The 21,440-nt window shown below is 40.3% G+C and overlaps 1 protein-coding gene across 2 annotated transcripts; it reads left to right on the forward strand.

The window, feature by feature from the left end:
* Positions 1-448: 448 nt before the first annotated feature.
* On the forward strand, positions 449-13,088 carry myl1.S (myosin light chain 1 S homeolog). Of its 2 annotated transcripts, none has more exon segments than NM_001085989.1 (7): positions 449-675; positions 9,109-9,136; positions 10,674-10,817; positions 11,206-11,379; positions 11,470-11,547; positions 11,994-12,036; positions 12,625-12,926. In NM_001085989.1, coding segments are annotated over 6 exon segments (573 nt in total). In that variant the 5' UTR covers positions 449-555; the 3' UTR covers positions 12,023-12,036; positions 12,625-12,926.
* Positions 13,089-21,440: the final 8,352 nt, after the last annotated feature.

A 21,440-nucleotide genomic window follows, 5' to 3' on the forward strand; every position in this document is an offset into this window, starting at 1 on the left:
TGAAATCAAATCTATTGGGAGGCTTTATGAACATTTAAATGGTTAGTTGCTGGGAATGAGGGGAGGTGGTGAGGGAGGAGGGAGTTGAAGGAGGGGAAATTCACGATTAATGGCCAAGGAAGATCTAAAATTCCAGTAGGGGGAAAAAGGGAGCAGAATGTTCCCACCTGTAACAAAATGTCAACAACTGCTTTCCAGGCTTCTTTATCATGTGTGTTTGTCCTTTGCACTTATCCTAAATACCCGTGGAGGTTAAAAAAAATAGGTCCCATCAGTTAATGTTGCTCTGACCCTCATATTCCATTTATAGACTTAGCCCTCATGACATCCTCCTTGCCTGGGGAACTGTCCAATCCAGCGGCATGAGTGGAGATTGTGTTATGTACTGAGTGAAATATAAATATGGCCTTATAGTGAAAAACACATTGGATCCCACTTCTAGGCTCTGGGCTGAAGATCATCCTGGTCTCACCTCCTACCTCAAGAAACACTTGGGCTGCTTTCTTTTTGGATTCCTTTTTTATTTCTACCCCTTGTTAAACTAAAACCAGCACAATGGCACCCAAGAAGGATGTGAAGAAACCTGAGGCTAAACCTGCTGCTGCCGCAGCACCAGCACCAGCCCCAGAACCAGAAAAGCCCAAAGCACCTGCATTTGATCTGTCCAGTGTCAAGGTAACAGGGTCTGCAAAGAGATGTGCTGTGTGCGGTTACTGGAGAGTCAGGGACATGGAGCTTGGGGCTTTCTCAAACTCAAAGAGGCAAATCTATGGGCAGTTTATGTAGCCTTGCACAGACATGGGACTGGGGAGATTCTTAACTAGACTCAGGCAAAATTTTTGCAAAAGAGTAGCCAATAGCTGCCCAGCATTGTCAAACTTCTGCTGTTAAACAATGGGGCTGATGCAAAGGGATTTAATGTAGTAACAATTTAAAGAATTATTTTAACAGGGTCTATACTCTTGTGGAAGCGATACCCAGACACATTTCAGCATATAATGTTCTTCTCTTGTATAAACATGCTGCTTAGCTTATCTAAGCCTGATAAAGATTACATTTGTTTTGGGGTGCACACAATAAGCAGGAGTTTTGGGGTGAAATTGCTCCCATTAGCAGGTTAACAGAGTTTTTGAGTGCTCACAGTAATGAATGTAAAATTAGAGTTTTGGGGGTGTTCCCACTAAGCAAAATAGTTTTCAGGTGCTCCGATTAAGCAGGGCAAGATTAGAGTTTTTGGGTGCTCCCAGTTAGCAGGGTAACAGAGTTTTGGGGTGCTCACAGTAACAGGGCAACAGTAGGGTAACTTCACAGTCCTGGGGTGCTACCAGTAAACATTAGAGCAATTATTTAGTTAGTGCCCCATTTAAGAAAACAATGGCTATTTGTTCTATATGCAAAATATTTTATTTATTATAATTACTGTTGAATCTCTGGGAGATTTTAGAAATTCATTTTACTTACCCCTTCCACAACATCTACAGGTACTGTTAGAGCCCATTGCTGAAGGTTAAATGGAAAGCTGTGGCATTATGTACAGTGTGTGAGCCCTAAGACATGAGTTAGAAAGTGCACGGGCATTGTTAGCCCATTTATTCCAGTGACTGCACACAACATATCCTTACTGCAAGTGTTTGCTGGAATTGGTGCATTCTGTGTGGTTTGACAGCTTGTTCTTTCTACTGCTTGTAAAATGTTAAGTGTGTGGGGTGGAGAATAACAGGTGGCAAGATTGTTCCTCTAACCCTCCCAAAATAACCCAACCTCCTTGACAGGCTGATTGGTGTTTAAATGAGGATCCCCCTGCATCCGATGGGAAATTTCCTAAAAAGGAATATTAAAGGCAGGTCTCATATCTGCCTAGTACATCCCTAAGCATTATGGCCAACAGCTGCTGTAGCCATGAATTTTGGGAGAGCAGAAAGATGCAAACAGCTAGTAGATTACAACTAATGTGTTATAATCGGGATGCTGGATGCACAAAGCATCATTAGAAGGCCCTGCTAGATACAGTGTCCCAATGAGTGCATTTTTCTTTTGCTTCAATTGCTTCCTATGTGCTGGGATTGATTTACAGTTTTGTGGCAAAAAAAGTGTTTTGTTCACAAAATAAGTATTCTCTTCATTTAAATATGGGATGAAACTGCAATATATTGCTTGTCATTTTAAACAGACAGCAGTAGAGCAGCACTATATGTGTTTTAAAACACTAGATGGAACAGCTGTAATGCCTCCGCAGAGGCAGGTTAATGTGATTTAATTAATGTGATTTATTTAATGAAGTATGCTCATTCCTGTATAGTGTACTCTCTAAGAATGCTCATACTTTACTGTCTGTTTACTAATGATACATCTGCTAATGATGCTGCCAAACTAGAAGTCACAGTCATTCATTAAGCAGGTCCCAAGGATTCTGGATAATAGATCCTATACCTCTACTGGACCTCACTGCTATTTGTTTTTAGCACTTTTTAACACTGAGGAAATTATAAGCACAAATGTATTGATATTGTTCATTAGTCGGGACTCTTTGGCCAACACCTTAATACATATTTAATTAACAGTTTATAAAGTTATTTCAGAACTTAAAAATGAATTAGGAAAATAAATAGCATGGCAATTTCAATAGGAACACTTTAGGCACTATTTATTCTTTTAGGGCTCTTAAAGATGAGCGTTTTTAGCTGTGTTTTTAGCTGCGCTCCCCTGCTTTCTGGGTTCATGCGTTGAGCCGCAGGGGAGCGCAGGAGTAAACGCACTGAATTCTTTTCAATGGGGCATGAAACCGGAAGGCAGGGGAGCGCAGCTAGAAACACCCTTCTGTAAGAGCCCTTAGAGGAACATAAGTCATCTATTGCCATCTGCTGGTCATGTCAAGTAGTGTATGTAAGAGTATGTCCCAACTATTAAACCTAATGTGTCAGGTTAGCATACCCTCTTATTTAATGGTGACATCCATTTTAAACTGCATAGTGGAGAGTGACACATTCCACATTCAGCCATTATGGACATTTTATACAACACACACAACCCCTGAGACTCCCAGCAGCTGCCGGCTCTCCTAAGCTGTATAATCAGTGGCGTTGCCATTTCCTTTCTGGAAAACTATAATACACCATGTTGAAGGGCTAATTAATAATTCATTTAGTTGCATACCACATTCTTATACATGAAACAATACAGACACATTGTAATATATCTCAGCCCTGCTGCCTGCTGTGCATATCTATTATAGCTAATATCCAACTTTGAAGTTATGATTTGGCAAGGCAAACTGCCAGCTTTGACATCAGATGAAACACATCCTCTAAAGTTTTTTAACTTCTGTTGTGTTAAAAGCAGGGGGACAAGACATCCTCTTTAACTGCAGACACTTTTAAAATGATTTGGATTCATTCTGCTGCTTTTGCTTAAAGAATTCCAGGGGGGGGGGGTCCCAGCAGCATATTTTAAGGGCTCTGCACCTTCCAACACATATTTTTTTTAAAAAAAATCTGTGCCAAAATCTGTGCATCCCATATATAAGATATATATATATATATATATATCATAAGCAGCCCTCTTTAATAAAAGAGCTAAGGCTTTACTAGTAAGTAGGCCAGAAATAATATGCCTTATAATTTTTGAGTTTCTGTACTAACAAAGACCACCACAGCCCCTTAGTAGTGAAGATCTGTACCTGTAACAAATCTCTTCAGTAGATCCATATTTTATTTTCTGCTGATTCACAGCACATGCTCTAGGATGTTGTCAGTTCCTTGAGCTAAGGGACCAACTCACAACCATAGTCATAATAAAAGTCTAGTTAAACCTACTCTTACACTAGTTTCCAAACACTCACTTGGTTAAATCAAGGCTGACAAATTATTCCATTCACTACCACATGCCATAAAAAGGAGTAAAGAGTAGTACCCATAAAAATGTCTTAGGAAGCAGTATCCTGCCCCAGGCCTCCAGTTGGACAGCACTAGTCTAAGCAAGTAAACTTGCCAATACAATAAACGAATGCAGAGACATGGAGCACAGAGTGATTATTTGTGTAACAACCTCTGTCACTCCAGCTGCTGTGAAATGACAATTCCCGAAACCCCATTCTCCTTCCTATATCAGCTGAGCTGGTGAAGGATGCTGGGAGTTGTAGTTCTGGAACAGCTGAAGTGCAGAAGTTGGAATGGAATGTGACAGATGGCAGCAGTGTGTACATGGCATGACAGAGAGGCAGAATAAAGGTTACATTTACATTTGGTTTTGTGAAGTTGTTGCAGCCACATAGTTAGACTTGCTTTGTGTATGCCAAGAGATAAAAGGGCTTGAGAAAGGGATTACTCTGGCTGACACGATAAACCGCCTGGCACGTATCTTCCCTAGAAAGGGGTTTGTTCTGTCTGATATCCACCATAGTGTTGAGAACATCTATGCAGTTTAACTGCCCCCCTTGCACATTCCTGTCTATCCATATTAAAGAACAGATACACAGCGACTTGCCAACATTAGACACTTTTAATATACACCTAATGATGCACAGATTTTGTTCATCCTGGACTTTTTAAATAATAATGCTTCCTCTTTAGGGCTTTAGCACACGGGCAGATTCAGGGAGATTTAGTTACATGGCGACTAATCGCCTCTTCTTCTGGGCGACAATCTCCCCGAACTGCCTTTCCCCTCACTTCCGCCTGCTAAAATAAAAAATCGCCCGAGTCAATGCACTCGCGGCGCTTCGATTTCCGAAGTTGCCTCACAAGGAAACTTCTGGCGACTTCGGAAATTGAAGCGCCGCATGTATGCATAGACAAATATACATTCTACACAACATATGTGTAGTTCTACATCACAGCACACACCTTCTTTTTTTCAACCAGGCTATTGCAGATGAAAAAGCTGAGGACGGTACCCGATGTTTATGGGCCCTGGGTAAATTCCCTTTATCGACATTTATTTAAAAAAAGACCTGATTGTGGTTCTTGAGAGTCATATTTCAGGACACCCTATATTAGGATTACCAAGATCAATTGAAAATTAAGAAACATGTCTAATAAATGCATGTTGGAAGGCTGGTTGCATATAAATGGAATTGCTATCAGTGTAGCCCTTCTAGCTAAGTTTGTCCCTGGATTTTCAAGTGAACTGGTAAACCTACTTTATACACACAAATGTTATGTTTACCCGCCATATCAATAAGCCTGCTATAGCTACACAGCACATACTGATGGCAATAGATGGTCCTGCAGCAAATTTTCTTGCTAGTCCAGTTTTATTTCTAGTCTTACAATAACCTTTAGACCCACCCACCAAAACCCACCTCTTGAAATACCAGTCATTAATAATATCTTTATTTTTATCATGATACTAACTGCTTACAATGTAATGTTGACAGCATAATGAATATTATATGAGAACTGCATGTTGTACACTATGGGGTAATAGTATATTCCAGAACAGTTGTTGCTAAACTTTAATTCCCAGCATCCCTCTTGAGCTTAGTTAGCAGAGGGCACACTGGGAATTAGAGTTGTGCAGCAGCTGGGGGTGGGTACATTAGGTTGTTGATCCCAGGACAAGCGTTTTGCCTACATGTGACATTATTTTTGGCTTTTGTTTTTGTGCATGATTTTGGGTTCAGCATGTGATATACCTTTGTGTTCCTAACTTGTTCACTTTCCAGGAGACTTGTCGGTGATGGAAGGCGGCACGGTTGGTAATAAGAGAGAATTCAACCTGTTGATTGTATGGTTCAATGCACTGACAGAATCTGTACCACAATTAGCACATATGCACTCTATTGCTTGTATTGCTTGCCCCAGGTGCACGGTAAATAGTTCAGGTATTTCACAAAAAAAGGCCAGCAACACTGAGATATTTTGTGCATCAAAATTGAAGGTGTATTCACATTTGCATAAATAGTCGGCGTGACGTTTCAGTCCACGCAGGACCGAAACGGCGGATATTTGCATTGCTTATTATTAGTAGTATGAGACCCCATTTTTAATTGAAGCAAACACATAACAAAATAATATGATAAGATATCAGCACATGCCATTGCACAGCCATTTCACCCTTTCAATTGCAGGAAAAGTGTGATTCAGTCACTCCCTGTGCATATGCTGTTAAAGAAAGCTCATGTCATTTTTACCTTAAATGAGCAGAAATGAGGACTATCTATAGACAAATCTGTGTCTGACAGCAGAGTGTGAGCAGTCTATATATAAATGTGACATCTGTTTAACCCTTGCTTCTTGGGGGGTGGCACCAACACACTTGTCCAGTGACCCAGCACTCCTGGTGGCCTCACAAATCATTTTACTTAAAGCAGAAGTGATTTAATAAATAAATGCTTGCACTCGTTCATGTCATTAATATATGCTTTTTAGTGCAAGCTTTAATTGGATAAAAGTGTATATACCCCATAACCACACACCCCTCCTTCAAGTGATAGTCCCCATCTCCATTCACCAAATCCTTTAATAATCCACTAAATTTTTGGCATGTAAGCTTCCACTATGGGCACTAGATTGCACCTCTCTCTCCTGCTTCTAATTCTTTAGGTTGGCCTTCAAACTGTGGTTACTTATGTAATAATGGATGTATTTTTAGCTCAGGTTGCATACACATCACATGCGTTATACTATAATAATAACATTTGTGTCTAGACTGCTCATTCTATTATGTTAATACAATGGTGTTGGAATAGATATCAATTCATTAGATGGGGGGGTTGTAAAGACCCTCCTTTAACCAAGTTTAGCTTCCAACCTACCCTGCCCTAGGAGAATTTTGTCAAAAGTATTCTAAATGCAAAATGTCATGTAAGTGTAGTAAATGCGCTAAATCCTACCAGCACCACACTTTCAGATTCATACAGATGACAAACACATCCCAAAGGCAAATCCAATTCAGAGCTATTTATATTGACAGAGGTAATGGTTATTATAAGTATTAGCTTCATATGAATTATCATCGCCACAGACAGAAATCGCTTGCTTTAGATCTGCAGAGCTTATGCGGAATGACAATTGTTCCCAGGGGTGTAACTACAGAGGAAGCAGACCCTGCAGCTGCAGGGGGGCCCAGGAGGTATAGGGGCCCTATGAGGCCATAATTCATGTACAATATCAGTATATAACTTCTAGACATTTTGGGCACCTGAAAAATAATTTGCTTTGGGGCTCAGTAATATCTAGATACGCCACTGATTGTTCCATTAGATAAGGAAAAGTGGGGATAGAATTCTACAGAGCAGTATAAAGACAATCAGCTCCAACAGTGTTCTTCAGCCATAAATGATAGGGGGTGGATAGCAAAAAAATATCACCGAACTACAACCCCCTCCACCCCACCAAACATTGTATTAAGCAGCTGGAGGGAGATGTCGGTAGGTAATAAAACGAAAGCAAATAGGGCAAGAATTAGTCAAACAACGCCTGGAAAAAATCGCAGTTTCTAACTAAATGTAGAGGTCAGGTCAAAGTCTTTAGAATGTACAGCAGCAGGGGGTAATTCTGTTGCTAAACTATCAGTAGATGCTATTTAATGCTGGATTGGTTTGAGCGGGGTCTATCTAGGTGATACCGCACATTTGGCAGATCCAGGAAAAGTCTAAACATCCCTCTCTGGAGAAAATGTGCTGATGATGGTGAAAGCCATGAAAGCGAGTCAAGCACCGGCCGAGCTAATAATAGCTCTCCAAACTGGTGTAAGTGGAACAGGATCCCTCCTTTCCCTTTGCCCTAAGAAAGCTAAAAACTGTCCAGGGGGCGGTTCCAGCTGCCCATCTGACATCCGATCCGCACAGACGTGTCACTGCCCCTGGTTAAATAAGAGGAGCTGGGCCAGAGCTGAAGGACCACACTCTTCTGCCCTCGGTCGGACATCCCTCAGCTCCCTGCTCGTCTCCCCAAGTCAAGATCAACATGGTGGGTGCAACTGCTTTCCTCTAGCATCCCAAGCTCTGGGCACTGGGGCCCTTATCTATACAGCTTTAGCCTATGGGCCACAGAGCTTTTTCCAAGTGCTAAAGGGAGAAGAGTTTCCTATGTCTAATACTGATTTTTATCTCTGATTTGCTCATTTAATGATTGCATTTGTTAATAATAGCCCATACCAATAGAGAGGAGACTTGTGTATGAAGATGGATAATGATGTTTTATGTTTTCACAAATTGAAACTTGTGTATAGGCCTGAGTAACCTCTGCTATAATAGGACTGTATATTGCTCAACAAAACTTAAGAATAAGCTCACTTTATAGAAAATGACATGTTCTGACTTATTGTTTAATATAAAGTCTGTTGTATACATATTCCAGAATATATGCCTTCATATGGATGCATGTATATAATATATATAAAAATATTTGTGAATGCAATCAAGACCTATTGATCTTGGTGCTTTTCTGTACCTTTAAATCACTGTTTTTAACCTCAAGTTCACATCAGTTGTTGAACTACAACTTCAGATATACTTTAAATGTATGCTGAAGATTGCTGGGAGCTGTAGTCCAGCAACATCTGAGAATTTTGGAGTACGAAACAGAGCTATAAATAGAAGCTCTCATTCTATATAGTAATCTCTTCCTGAGGCACAGATCATATAAGCTCATTGTTTCTGATCAGCAGAATGAGGAAGTGTAGCGCTTAGATACTTGGTATTAGTATAGGCTACAGGTTACTCCGCGCAGCTCGCAGGACTCATACCTCACACAGGTTATCATTACAAATCAATGTTTACATTCTGTCAGTGCATTGGCAACTATACTAGTTCTGTCTTTTTTCTCTCTCCCTTGCAGTCTTTCTCCGCTGATGAAGTTGCTGGTAAGTGAACTGTTCCTTTAAGTTGGAGCTGCAGCAAAGCCTTTAAACTCACTATGGTTTTTCCATCTATTGATTTTCCTTGGTCTTTCCAAAAGCCACTTGGAAGATCTCAGTGTCAATCCAAAGAATCAAACTCAACAGGACACAGGTCCTGCCTTTATTACCAGCACAGTCTGGGTTCCAGCTGCCTGCCAGTCCTGTTTGCATGAGTTTCAGATTTGGACTTCGGAATGCTGGCAAACTAAACATAACAACAGGCCATAGTAAATCATATTTTTCTTTGTGGCTGATTTTCTTTGACAGATCGAGTTTTCCCAGGATCAGCAGGATGGTAAGTTGTGAGGGAGGCAGTCTGGGAGCTCTTTAAATAGGAAGCTGTATATAATGAACACTGATACCAGGGATCTATTATGTGGCAGAATTGTGTGCCAATTGTAAATTTATTCAGCTACTTATTATGTAATATATGGCATTTTATTTACAGTAAGTGCTTTACTCTGCACTCCCCTGGGTGCTCTGCTCTTCGACTATATAGAATAACCCAGGAATGACTTATTACATTAATATGTTGTTAAATACTATTCCTGCCTTTTTTTCTCTTTTGCTGTAATTTATGGACTTCGTCCCTGATGAAGACCACTTATGTGGTTGAAACGCGTTGGGCCGCTATTGGGCCAAAGCTAATATGTAAATGTGTTTTTTTGTGCAATCCTTATACTTTATATTTGATCTATGTTCAAGGAGGCTATATTTGGGTGGTCTCCATGGGATGAGCACCCCACAATTAACATAGGGTGTGCGCCTTCTAAATTGTATATTTTTGTTAAATACTATTCGACTGAACCTAATATATACTTTTACATGCAAGCAGGGGAAGATATTTCAATCGCACGCTTCACATCCTACTGGGTCTTACACCAAAGCCCACTCACAGTATCTTAGGATGAGATGGGTACAATAGAAATGGATTCACCCAGCATGCTGGAAAACTGTATATGCAATGTTATATATCCCAAGTTTTGCCAAACAGGTGAAACTTTTCATAAAGGAACAAGAGTTCTGCTATGTTTTCATGAATCCATGCTATTTTACTGAGACCTTAGTTTCTTCTGAACTTCAACTCACAGCATCCCCTACCAGCTTGGACTGTTGTACTCTGCTCTCACGACAGCTCCAGGGCCCAAAATATAATATACTACATTAACTGAATAAGTTCCATTTGCTGGAACTACCTGGGTCCCTGGAGCTGTAGGTGTGTAAGCACAAGATAAGTGTCAGCGACAGGCTGGAATATTTAGCTCCCTTTGAAAATGAAACTGCCAGATTCCCCACCTTGTCTGTCACTTTGTATTTGTGAAGGCAGATGCTATAGGGAAGAGGCCAGTGCTGACAGGTGTGTATCCCAGGCATGGCAATTATCATACTGGGCAGCAGCAAACGGGTTATAGTCCTGCTTCTCTGCTGGATCTCTGCTGCAGGCTATCCTGTTACAGGAGGCCTGACCCTTCTCTAACATTAGAAGCTTTTACAGGGCTTGTAAAACCATCTCTGGCTATATTTGGACACCCATCACTGCTACTCTTAAAATAACCCAGTTTCAAATATCCCAAATGAAGATAAGCCATGCAGCACACAAAATTCTCTTTCTTCCTTAGAAGAAGAAGAATAACTCTTATAGAACCGAAAGTATTGTATAGATTGCCTTACTTGGAGCTAGGATTTGTCTTTTATTTGAATAAATATTTTAATTATGGATAGAGAATATGCATATTCACCTGTTTTCAAAAGAACAGATAATCCAATTGTTGCCCCAAACAGGCAAAGTTCCACTTATCTAATGTCTGGTCTTTTTGTCCCCTTTTCTACAGACTTCAAAGAGGCTTTCACACTCTTTGACAGGACAGGAGACAGCAAAATCGCCCTCAATCAGGTTGCTGATGTGATGAGAGCTCTGGGACAGAACCCCACAAATGCTGAGGTCAAGAAGATCCTGGGCAATCCCAGTGCTGAGGGTGAGAAGAGGGGCTTGGATACTTGGGTCTATAAAAGTTATTCAAATCCTAATAAATGTTATAATTTTAGAAATAAGCTGAATAGAGGTTGTTGGACCATATATTGTCAGAAATATTATCGATAATGTATAAAAGTATGGGATCTGTTATCCAGAAAGGTCAGAATAAAGGAAAGGCCGTCTCCCATAGACACCATTGTAGAATTGTCATTGGCAAATATTATAGTGTAGCAGCTGCTCCATACTGGGAGCTTTTGTCTCTATAAGTGTTCAAAGATAATTCCAAGACAGCCCCAACTGCCTTAATTGTAGAATAGGTTCCTCATTGTTTGCTCTTGTTTTCTATAGTGTTGTCTAACCTTATGTGTGTCTTTTTTTCGTTCCTGTAGAGATGAACGCCAAGAGGATTGAGTTTGAACAGTTCTTGCCCATGTTGCAGGCCACTGCCAACAACAAGGACCAGGGCTCCTTTGAAGACTTCGTTGAGGGTCTCCGCGTCTTTGACAAGGAAGGCAATGGCACTGTTATGGGTGCTGAGCTTCGTCACGTACTGGCCACTCTGGGTAAGGACTCTGGTTCTGCTTGACAGTGCATCTTCCAAGGTCCTTCAAAAAAACAATAACTAATATAATGCATTTACTTTAACCAAACAGGTGAGAAGATGAAGGAGGAGGAAGTAGAATCTCTTCTGGCTGGTCAGGAAGACTCCAACGGCTGTATCAACTATGAAGGTAGCTGTTCATTTCCTGCAACTTTAGAAAGAAAGGGGGAGCCTTATACCTAGTGTTCCTGTTCCCATAGAATTAATCCCTAAGGTACTACTCATGCTGAGCCCACCGACTCTTTGATTTGCCTTAATGGGGATTTTTAACAGGATTATGGCTAATATTTCATGTATGATGAATATCTTTGTTGTTATTAAGAGCTACCAGTATTGCAGAACTAATGACATATTTGCCATGCCCAATTTGTTCCATGCTATACAACAGGCATCTGCAGCCTTCAGCTCTCCAGTAGCTTCAAGCTGAGTATGTTGGGAATTCACAAAAGTTGAGTTTGAAGTCTAGAATGTTACAGCGTAGCTTTACAACAGAAGCAGAATTATTACTTTTGTTATGGTCTGAGTTGCTCATTGAATGTATGTTTTATAAATTGTCCATCCTACTTTTATCCATAGCCTTTGTGAAACACATCATGTCCGTCTAAGTGGATTTCTCAAGGTACGTGTCTTTCTTCAATGCTTTCAGTGAACAAAGCTCCTAGGGTTATTTCTACACAGAGCAGCTCAATAATTTAGCATTAAGTAATTATTAATGTGTTTTCAAAGTGGCTGCATAATGAATGTGTGTATATCTATATGAGAATTGGTAGTTTTGTATTAAGTGAAACCACATAAGCCATTGTTAATAAGATTGAGACTTTAAGTTAGTTTGTTCTCTAGTGATAGAGCATCATGGGTATGTATAATGTTTGGGGTGTTTGCTTATAAGCTGTAACAATCTAACTACATAGGCTACTTGTCTTTAACTTTTAAATTATAGCTAGTGAATAAAGAAAGCCAGAAAATGAAAGACCTAGACTTACATTTAAGACTTAAAAAGTATTTATGCAGTTTTCCTTTGGATGATTAAACTGAGAAGCCAGCTATAATGAAAATCATTAAAACTTGCTGCAGTTTTTGCCCCCCCCCCAGGTTCCACTGCCTCATGCACTAAATATACTTCTTCCCATTTCATCTAGCACCTGCTTTCCTAAATGACTGTGTCTTCTCCAAGTGACATTGATTTCTTCTCTCCTTCCTTCCCTAGAACTGTCAGCAGAATGTCTCAGAACACCGGAGGCATCAGAACTGTACAAAGACCAGCAACTGGTTACAACCAACTATATGGAACTGTACAATACACCCACCACTTCTTTTTTTTTTTAATTTTTCATCACTGGAATTTTGACAATTACTTTCAAGAACCCTGTCAATATTTAAATAAACGGATCTAACAGGACGATTCAACCTCCCCAACAAAGTTGGTGTTGAAATCTTCTAGGCAGATCTGTGTACCATACCATGGAGCACTGTAAAAAAACACATGTCAATAAACGCCTTTGCTAATTTGGTGGCTACAAAGTCTTTTTATTTAACCTGCCAAAGGCTTCGGGCCAGTTTCTCAAGATCACTGCAATTCTACACTACCATAGGTTCCAGTAACTGGCCCTTCTGATAGTGGAGTGGTTAATTTATTTCTGTACTCAGAGTAATAAAGTTTTATTAAAAGAAGCTTTGTATGTTTTCATTTAGTTCTCAGCACAACAAATATAAAGGAGTGGCTAATATGAGGTGGTCCTAAATATTGGTTTAAAAATCATTGGGACTCCTCCCATTGACTTATATGCAAACTCGACAGGTCTGAGATGCCAGATTTTTGGATTCTGACTTTTCCATAGTCAGGGTTTAATAAATTCTGAAAAATTCTGAAAAATTAGTGATTTTTTAAAATTCAGATTTTATTAAAGAAAATCACAAATTTTTCGTGATTTTTTGCAATCAGAGTTTAATAAATAACCCCCTTAGGGTTATGTAATAAAAGGCACTACGTTTGCCCAGGATCAGTTACCCATAGCAGCCAATAAGACGGCAGTATCTACTGGTCACCTTTTTAAAAGCAAACATCTTATTGGTTGCCATGGGTTACTGCTCCTAGGCAAACTTAGTGCCTTTTATTACATATGGGGGTAAGTATATAGCTGCTCTGGTGTTCTTAGCATACAGCCCCAAGAACCATGCACAAAATCCTCAGAACAGTAACATGGGTTTAATGTTCAGCAATTCTTATCCAACCATTTTCTTATTTTCTCATTATTCTTATTACACCAGACTGGTCAAATATAACACTTAATAGGTTACTATGGATTGTGCTACTGCATTAATCCTTAAACTTGAGTCCTGACAGACCTCCTAGCAGTGGAACACACCCATTTTTCTAGAACGTGCAGATGTAGAAATATTTGCACCTTTTCTCTGTAAGATTAAACAGTTGCTTGTATTAGCTAGTGCCAAGCTGAATGATCCACATTGATGTCAAAACAATTGGGTTTGTTGAATGTGTAAATGTAGCAGATTTAAGGCATGGCGATTCAAATTACAGAAAGATCCCTTATCCAGAAAACCTCAGGTCCTAAGCATTCTGGATAATAGATCCCACAGTTGTACTATATCGGTGAAATATAAGTGCTATTTCTAGTTTGGGCAGAAATTGAAATCTTGTTAAGTCATTTACACCACCCCACCTCCAGGCATTAAATATAATGTGGCAGACCCGATGCTGTTTTGCAATTACATGATGAATTAAGTCTGCATTACTTTCCTGGCATTCTCTATTTAGGGGGAAATGAAACACACAGAAACTGTTTCTTCAAATTAGCCCTAATATGTCTTTTTATGCAATATGGAGAGTCATGTTGCAACATTTCCAAAGCAAAATGGCACCTATGCATGAGAAGGTCGAAACCATCAAATAATTAATACTATATTATATTATTTCTAACGAGTGGAGATTTAGTATCAAATAGTACATTATATATATTTTATTCCTCACAATTTAATCTTCTTGCTTGGCATGGAATGGTCAACTTTAAAGCTTCAGCTGTCAGGCAGTGAGATTGGCTTTGGCTAAACGGTTATATGTGTAATACTGTACTAAAATATTTTGTTTAGAGATGTTTACACCATTTTTTCTTTCTTCCTTATAGGGTGGTTCACCTTAGCTTTTATTATGTTATAAAATGGCAAATTCTATGCAACTTTGTCAAATTGTTTTCATTATTCTGTTTTTTAACTAGCTTTTTTAATTATTTGACTTTTTCTTTTGAATTCCAGCTTTCACTGACCCCATCTAAAAACAAATGCTCCGTAAGGTTAAAAATTAATTGTTATTGCTACTTTTTATTATTCATCTTTCTGTTCAAGCCCTCTCCTATTCATATCAGTCTTTTAATCAGTGAATGGTTGCTAGAGTAACTTGGACCCTAGCAAGCAGATTGCAAACTGGAGAGCTGCTTAATAAGAAGCTAAACAACTCAAAAAACATAAATAATATAAAATAAAAATCATCTGTAAATTGTCTAAGAATATCACTCTCTACATCATACTAAATGTTAACCCCTTTAAATATAATCAATTAAATACAATGCACAATTGCATAGTGATTTCAGCAACATGGAGAGAGGGAGAGAGATACAGTAAGTGTCAATTATTTGGGCACCATCCAAAAAAACAAATCCTGAAGAGGAAGAATCCCACCTGCCCACACAATCAGCTGTTCCCCATTCCTCAGTGATACAGGATGACAACTGACAAAATTACATTAGCAGATGGAACTATTCGATGTGTTTTAACCTCTGCCACTCTAGTTAATCCATTAATGTTTCCCATGAGAGTAATGATCAGAACACCATAAAGTCTCTTACTGGGATTACACATGTTGAGCTTGTACAATACTTTACATAGATACATAGATACACAATATCATGATTATTATTTTCTCTTAAAGAGGTAAAGATGCTGCACTACTCGAAATGAGGTTCCTCTAGTAGAAATGCAAAATGTAATGTAATACAGAGGAATTCTGTTTGGAAAGAAGGAAGTTACACTGCTGCTTTGCAAAGTGCTTTGAAGACCTCACCTTCATTCCCACACAGAGTAACAGCAACAACTGCTAGGGGCAAATTTACTAAAGGGCGAAGTGACTAACGCGGGCGAAAATGACATGGGCAATGTCATTTACAGTAAATTTGTAATCCTCAGTGGTTTTGCACTGTCCTGACCCAATTCCCTCCCAATGTAACTCACTGCTCTCTCTGTAACCACTGAGAGTTCTCTGTGCCTACTCATCCTATCTGGCCTGTCTACATCTCAGTGTTACCCTTTCTGCACCATAGCTCCTCAACTACTAGTCCTACCCCTTAAATCATTGCCCAGCCCCTTTCCCACAAAGGCCGGTATTGCCACTGGCAAAAGGTGGCAACCCTACATTAGCCTTAGTTCCACTAACCACCACTCTGTTCCGTCAACAGTCATGCCACACCCCATGTGGCATTAGCCTTATATTTTCACATGCATTATTATTGCTTTATTTTAATGCAAAGATAATGCAATCAACTTGGTTATATTGCAGATGCTTCCCTAGGCATGGATACAGGCTTATCATAGTATCCTGCAGGCAAGTGTCTGCTTCCTGCTAACTACTGTGAAAAATTAATAATAGAGGAACTTATTCAATGAGTTTTTGTTAAAGCACCTTTAGTAACAATTACACATATAAATACATATACTTCAAGCCAGCTCAAACATTCCATTGAAATGGAATATCAGATGCACAGATTAAAAAGTATAATCCTGGCAGCTTTCCATGGTTATAGTGCTAATATCCTTAGGCAGCAACAACAGCTGCGCTTGGGGACAGAGGCATCATTAACACTTACTACAAAGTAGCAGCTGTTTTGCCTTATTTAAATCCTGCTGAAGTTCAGATCAGTCTCAGAATTCAGTGTTGAGATTTGAAACTGTAACCTGTACGTGTAAAATTAGAGAAAGCAAAATGCTACCACTAATTAGCACACACCTGCCCAATAGGTGGCCCTTCTGTACTCAGCTGTGGACCCCATGCTGGTTGCACAAAAAGCTATGTTGCTTTAACTTTTTCTCTTTACTATTGTATGTTTTATATATATGTAGCTGCACCGATGGGAGTGTTAAGATGTTTTTCTTTTGATACCCTATGGGGTAAATTCAGAACCATGGAGCCATTGTGAAATTGCAATCACAATGGAGGAATGTGTTTGCAAAATCATCAGTCACAATTGACTTAGCTGCAAGTTCAGAATGTTTTTTACATGGGCTAAATCACAAGTGACATTAACAGGGTGGTTCACCTTTAAGTTAACTTTTAGAATGTTAAAGAATAGACAGTTCTAAACAACTTTTACCTATTTTTTTTTTATAGTTTTTGAATTATTTGCTTTTCAGATGGGGGGTGTCACTGACACGAGAAGCCAAAACACTTTTGCTCTGTGAGGCTACAATTTAAATGTTACGCTTACTTTGTATTACTTATCTTTCTATCCAGGCCCTCTTCTCTTCATATTCCACTCTCTTATTCAAATCAATACATGGTTGCTAGGGCACTTTGGACCTTAGCAACCAGATAGCTGCTAAAATACTAAAGTGGAGAGCTGCTGAATAAAAAAACAGAATTTCTCAAAAAACACAAATAATAATAAAAGTAAAATCCTTATTGATATAACTCATGTCACTCAATGTCCTCTATGCCTGTTAGTAAATTGGTGATATCCCAGCAGATTGGATTTCTGGGGAATTTTCGCTAGCGATGGCCACTTCACCCTAGTAAATTTGCATCAATGTGTCAAAAAATGCCCTGTGAGCCATGAGCCTAAAACATTAAAAAGATGTAACTGTGGAATGTTGGAGGCTATAAGTGTCAGTGGCAATTTCAGCAAGCTGTAATTGAACAACATGATTGACTAATATAATGTATATGTGTAATGGGTGATTTGGATGAAAAAGCTTATGGGTTAGCATAGGGGTAAAATGTTAGTGACCTATAAAAAACTATTATAGTTGAGGCCACTGGCACACACAGTCACACACTGTTTCCTGTTCCTTTCACATGGCAGTGGGCACACAAAGGGTTAATCCCTCCTGCCGTGAGAAAGGCACAGGAAGTGACGAATAAAAGGACTTCCCCCAGCTCTGGTGCCCATTCTTTTTCTTCCTGTCATGCAATACCCCCACAATGTACCAGCAGAGCCGCTCTCCTCTGTTTGAAGCTCCTCTGGCCGAGATACAGGTTCTCATGTGAGCCGCAGGAGAAGCCGGCGGGCTTATGGCCATCCGTTGCCTGCAGCGCTGTAAGTCGCAATGCCGATCTTCAGACGGCGCATGCGCAATAAGACGCTGATGCGCCCTATGACGTCACACCTAACCCGGAAGCACTACTGCGCATGTGCGCACTTCCTGGTAAGATTTAAAGGGACGGGAGGCGTGGTATAGACAAACATTTCAACCATTTTATGCTGTTTTTTGTCTGGCGTCTTACTGCTGTTAAAAAGAAGCAGAGTGCTTGAAGTAGTGCATTGCTGGTCCCAGGTGTAAGTAGTTACCTGTGGATATGGATTAAATCACGCTGGGAGCTCAGGTTTGGTAAAATGACTAACCTGTGGTGTACATATCTCTTGCAGGCTGTCTGTAATGAGTCACAGGCGTTCACACTCAGGCTCAAGGGGGTAAGCATTATCCAAGGAGAGAGCTTTTGGGACAAACTTTTCAAAAAGTAAGTAACTTTACTCCTTTTTATTTATAGGAGCCCATCACAGGAAAATCAGCCAGAAAGATGTAAAAGTTCCAGACGGGAGTGTATAGCATGTGGTGAAGCAGCCATGCTGGATAAAAGGCTGTGCAAAAAATGCCTAATGGAGGCTAGCAATCCTCCCATGGAACAACTGAATAACATGATGGACTGGATGCAATCCACCTTCAAGCAATCCATGGCTACTATGGTAGATGAAGTCACGGGTAAAGTAATGCATAATCTGAGTAAACAAGGATGCATTCCTGCTGCCAGTGCAGGGACGACAGCCGGATCATCTAGAACAGTACAAGAAAGAGACTCTATTTCCTCTGAAGGGGAAATATCAGAAACAGATACAGATGAAGCAGAGGAATCAGCTTTCAATATTGATTTTATTGAACCTCTAATAAGACACATGAGAATCACACTAGACTTAGATGAAGAAGAACAGCTACCCAAACAAGATAAAATGTTCAGATCTAGAGAAAAGAAAACACAGGTGTTTCCGGTCCATGATGTGATTGCTAGCATGATAAATGCCGAATGGGAAACCCCTGACAGAAAAATGGGGGAATCTAAGAGGTTTAACAGAATGTTTCCTTGTTCAGAAAAAGATGTGAAATCATGGAATGCTGTGCCCAAAGTAGATGCGGCAATCACCAGAGTGGCTAGACGAACAACACTGCCAGTAGATGAGGGTGTTTCCCTCAAAGATGCCATGGAAAGAAGGCAAGATGCCATTCTAAAGAAGCTGTACCTTGCAGGAGGAAAGGCTTGTAAAACAACGGTAGCAACCACATCACTCACCAGAGCCAACAGCATTTGGATATCTGAGGTTGAGAAAGCGGTTAAAGAAGGAGCAGATCAAGATAAAATTCTGGATATAATTCAAGACATTAAAACAGCAAACAATTTTGCTTCTGAAGCCTCCCTTGAGGGAGCAAGGGTGGCAGCCAGATCCATGGGCCTTGCAGTTGCAGCCAGACGAGCACTGTGGTTGCGTCATTGGCACGCGGACTCTCAGTCCAAGCATAACCTCTGCTCCCTGCCATTTAAAGAAGAATTGCTTTTTGGGGAACGTTTAGATCAAATAATCTCGAAGGCGTCAGCGGGAAAATCGTCTTTTTTTCCGCAAGATCGTAAGGATAGAAGGAATTTCAGAAATCAGAAACCATCATTCCGGGATACCAAACAATACAAACCAGGAAAGCCCTTTGTCCATCAGCCCTGGAGATCCAGGTTTCGTAACCAAGACAAAAGAGATCAGAAACCTGAGAAGAAAACAGCATGAAGGTGCGCAAGCCCCTCTGGCCCAAGTAGGTGGCAGATTAAGGGCGTTTGGGACAGATTCCTGGGTCATCAATACGATTGTGGAAGGTTATGCATTGGAACTGATGAATATACCCCAAAGAAAATTTGTGTCATCAGACAGACAGAGATCAGACCAAGACAGAGAATGTCTCCAATCTGTCATCATGGATCTCTTGGACAAGGGGGTCATAGAGGAAGTTCCAAAAGAAGTAATTTTTCAGGAATATATTCCGATTTATTCCTCAGACAGAAACACAACGGTTTGATTCGAGTAATACTCAACTTGAAAAGTCTCAATCAAAATCTCCATGTAAGAACATTCAAAATGGAATCCATCAGAACAATTACGATGCATATCTGCCATGGAGATTGGATGGCAAAGATCGACCTGATGGACGCCTACCTTCATATTCCCATATGGGAACCACACAGGAAATTTCTGCATTTCTTCATTTTGGGGAAACATTTTCAATACAAGACAGTCCCTTTCGGGTTGGCGACAGGTCCCAGGGTATTCACAAAGATCTTGGCACCTCTTTTAGCACACCTTCGTATGAAAGGAATTCAGATCTTTGCTTATCTAGACGATCTGTTCATAAAAGCTTCTTCATGCCAGTTGCTGACCGAGCACTTAAGGATTGTGGTAACCACTCTACAGAGTTGGGGCTGGTTAATAAATTGGGAAAAGTCACTTCCGACCCCAACTCAGGAAATATTGTTCTTAGGAACAACAATCAACACACAAGAAGGCCATCTGAGACTCCCCCTAGAAAAAATACCAGATATTCAATATCAAGTACAGCAGATTTGCGCAAAACACAAAGTTTCAGTGAAATTCTGCCAGCAAGTCCTCGGGAAACTGAGCTCTACAATAGACTCGGTCAAATGGGGAAGGATACATACGAGAACACTACAGATGGAATTCCTAACACAATGGAGCAAGGGCCATCCAGAGTCGAACCAGACCATTTCTTTATCAGAGAAAACTATACTCTGAAGAAGAGAACTTGAAAAACCAATATCTTTCATGCCAAAGATCATGGAGACAGTCACAACGGATGCCAGCAGAATAGGCTGGGGAGCACATTGCAGGAAACAAACGTACCAAGGAATTTGGTCCAAGGAAGACAGCAGAAAGAGCTCCAACTGGAGAGAATTGAAAGCAGTCCTACTAAGCCTGATAAGATTCCACGAAATAGTCAGAGGAAAAGAAGTCCAGATAAAGTCAGACAATCTTACCGTGGTCAATTACATAAACAAGCAAGGGGGCACCAAATCAAAAACCTTATTGACCACGACCATAGCTATTTTTTCGTGGGCGGAAGAGAACCTAATAGGTCTGTCGGCCTGTTACATACCGGGAGTCCAGAACTACCTAGCAGATCAGCTCAGCAGGAAATTCCCGACAGTGGGAGAATGGGAACTCAGTCAAGAAATTTTCAATCTGATCAACAACAAGTGGGGTCCCTTCTCCATAGACCTGATGGCAACATCTCAGAACAAGAAGATCGCAACATTTTGTTCTTGGGGAAAGAACAGTCAAACGATATTTTGGGATGCCTTTTCCTTCCCATGGAAATTTCAAATGGCTTACATCTTTCCACCTCTAGCTGTGATTCCGAAAGTCCTCAAGAAAATCAGGACAGACAAGGCAAATGTGGTCATTGTGACACCTTGGTGGCCCAGAAGAGCTTGGTTTCCGACACTGATGGAGCTCAAACAGGAGGAGACATTCCACCTTCCAATAGTTCCAACTATTCTCCACCAGGGAATGGTGTTACATCCGAACCCAGGCCGTTGGGCCTTAGCAGCCTGGAAACTGAAAGGCTAAAGCTTAATCGGTTGGGATTATCAGACTCCACAGTATCTACCATCTTAGCTTCAAAGAAAAAATCGACACACGTAAAGTACGCCAGAACTTGGGAGGTCTTTATTGATTGGTGCAAAGCAAG

The sequence above is a fragment of the Xenopus laevis genome, chromosome 9_10S, assembly GCF_017654675.1.
Source record: "Xenopus laevis strain J_2021 chromosome 9_10S, Xenopus_laevis_v10.1, whole genome shotgun sequence".
NCBI classification, from domain to species: domain Eukaryota; kingdom Metazoa; phylum Chordata; class Amphibia; order Anura; family Pipidae; genus Xenopus; species Xenopus laevis.

Coding starts and splice junctions, on each gene's coding strand:
- myl1.S (XM_018237174.2), top strand. Junction 11,380..11,469: donor TCACGTACTGGCCACTCTGG/GTAAGGACTCTG, acceptor TTAACCAAACAG/GTGAGAAGATGAAGGAGGAG. Junction 11,548..11,993: donor CGGCTGTATCAACTATGAAG/GTAGCTGTTCAT, acceptor TTTTATCCATAG/CCTTTGTGAAACACATCATG.